The following is a 2,500-nucleotide window of genomic DNA, read 5'->3' as shown; positions in this document are numbered from 1 at the left end:
ACTCATTTATACCCTGTCCCTCAGTCCTGCAGACACACACACACACACACACACACATTTATACCCTGTCCCTCAGTCCTACACACACACACACACACACACACACACACACACACACACACACGCACACACACACCCATTTATACCCTGTCCCTCAGTCCTACACACACACACACACACACACACACCCATTTATACCCTGTCCCTCAGTCCTACACACACACACACACACACACACACACCCATTTATACCCTGTCCCTCAGTCCTACACACACACACACACACACACACAAACACAAACCCATTTATACCCTGTCCCTCAGTCCTACACACACACACACACACACACACACAAACCCATTTATACCCTGTCCCACAGTCCTACACACACACACAAACACACACACACAAACCCATTTATACCCTGTCCCACAGTCCTACACACACACACACACACACACACACACACACACACAAACCCATTTATCCCCCGTCCCACAGTCCTACACACACACACACACACACAAACCCATTTATACCCTGTCCCACAGTCCTACACACACACATACACACACATACACACACACACTAACCCATTTATACCCTGTCCCTCAGTCCTACACACACACACACACACACACACACAAACCCATTTATATCTTGTCCCACAGTCCTACACACACACACACACACACAAACCCATTTACACCCTGTCTCTCAGTCCTACACACACACACACACACACACACACAAACCCATTTATACCCTGTCCCACAGTCCTACACACACACACACACACACACACACACACAAACCCATTTACACCCTGTCTCTCAGTCCTACACACACACACTCTCTCTTGCCCTGGCTGTTGTGTTCGAGGGTGCGCTGTGTGCGGCTACTGAGAGGGGGCGCTGTTGCGCAGGTTTGCAGAGGACTACCGCGTGGCGCTGCAGCAGACCTACGCCTGGACCACGCAGCCGGACCTGCCGGACGCCCACGGCTTCTTCGCCCGCCCCCAGCGCCGTCGCCGCAGCAACCGCACCAAGACCCTGGTGCACACGCTCAGCTTCTGGTGCCTGAACCCTGCTGTGGTGAGCTCATGGGCCGCTGACCACCAGGGGGCACTGTGTGTACATGCGCGTGCATGCGTGCGTGTGTGTGTGTGTGTGCGTGCGTGCGTGCGTGCGTGTGTGTATGTATGTGCATGATTGTATGTGTACATAAACGTTATGCACATGGAAAGTGTAATAATACGGATGGGTATGTCTGAGTGCTTATGATGTTTTTTGTTTGCTTCTCTGTAGATGTATGTACAGGTAGCTGTATTGATTGGTCTGGCTCTATGCCTGTATTGATTGGTCTGGCTCTGTGCCTGTATTGATGGATCAGGTCTGGCTCTGTGCCTGTATTGATTGATCAGGTCTGGCTGTGTGCCTGTATTGATTGATCAGGTCTGACTCTGTATCTGTATTGATTGATCAGGTCTGGCTCTGTGCCCGTATTGATGGACTAGGTCTGACTCTGCCTGTATTGATTGATCAGGTCTGGCTCTATGCCTGTATTGATTGATCAGGTCTGGCACTGTGCCTGCATTGATTGATCAGGTCTGACTCTGTATCTGTATTGATGGATCAGGTCTGGCTCTGTACCTGTATTGATTGATCAAGTCTGGCTCTGTGCCTGTATAGATAGATCAGGTCTGGCTCTGTGCCTGTATTGATGGATCAGGTCTGGCTCTGTGCCTGTATTGATGGATCAGGTCTGGCGCTGTGCCTGTATTGATTGATCAGGTCTGGCTCTGTGCCTGTATTGATGGATCAGGTCTGGCTCTGTACCTGTATTGATTGATCAAGTCTGGCTCTGTGCCTGTATTGATTGATCAGGTCTGGCGCTGTGCCTGTATTGGTTGATCATGTCTGGCTCTGTGCCTGTATTGGTTGATCATGTCTGGCTCTGTGCCTGTATTGGTTGATCATGTCTGGCCCTGTGCCTGTATTGATGGATCAGGTCTGGCTCTGTGCCTGTATTGATGGATCAGGTCTGGCTCTGTATCTGTATTGATTGATCAGGTCTGGCGCTGTGCCTGTATTGATTGATCACGTCTGGCTCTGTGTGCGTTTGGGCAGGCTTTCTCAGACCTGACTGACTCGGTCCACACCATTGTCCTGACCTCCGGCACGCTGTCCCCCATGGGGTCCTTCTCCTCCGAGCTGGGGGTCCACTTCTCCATCCAGCTGGAGGCCAGCCACGTCATCAACAGATCCCAGGTCAGTAGGCGAAGCAATTGTGATGTCACAGGTGAGTGTGGGGTCGCTTGGCACTGACGCGATTGTGATGTCACAGGTGTTTGTGGGGGGTCATTTGGCACTCATGTAATTGTGATGTCACAGGTGTGTGTAGGGGTCATTTGGCACTGACGTGATTGTGATGTCACAGGTGTGGGTGGGGTTGTTTGGCACTGATGCGATTGTGATGTCACAGGTGTTTGTGGGGGGT

General features: G+C 51.4%; 1 protein-coding gene across 4 annotated transcripts in view; it reads left to right on the top strand.

Annotated features, from left to right (window-relative positions):
• The window catches only part of brip1 (BRCA1 interacting protein C-terminal helicase 1), a 20,384-nt gene that overhangs the window by 10,937 nt on the left and 6,947 nt on the right, over positions 1-2,500 (top strand). For all 4 annotated transcript variants that reach the window (XM_035383908.1, XM_035383909.1, XM_035383910.1 and 1 more), the window contains exons 12-13: positions 927-1,095; positions 2,131-2,271. In XM_035383908.1, coding sequence (XP_035239799.1) covers positions 927-1,095; positions 2,131-2,271 — 310 coding nt within the window. The remainder of the gene's footprint in view (positions 1-926; positions 1,096-2,130; positions 2,272-2,500) is intronic.

The sequence above is a fragment of the Anguilla anguilla genome, chromosome 12 (assembly GCF_013347855.1).
Source record: "Anguilla anguilla isolate fAngAng1 chromosome 12, fAngAng1.pri, whole genome shotgun sequence".
NCBI classification, from domain to species: Eukaryota; Metazoa; Chordata; class Actinopteri; order Anguilliformes; family Anguillidae; genus Anguilla; species Anguilla anguilla.
This window is presented reverse-complemented; position numbering and strand designations above follow the sequence as displayed.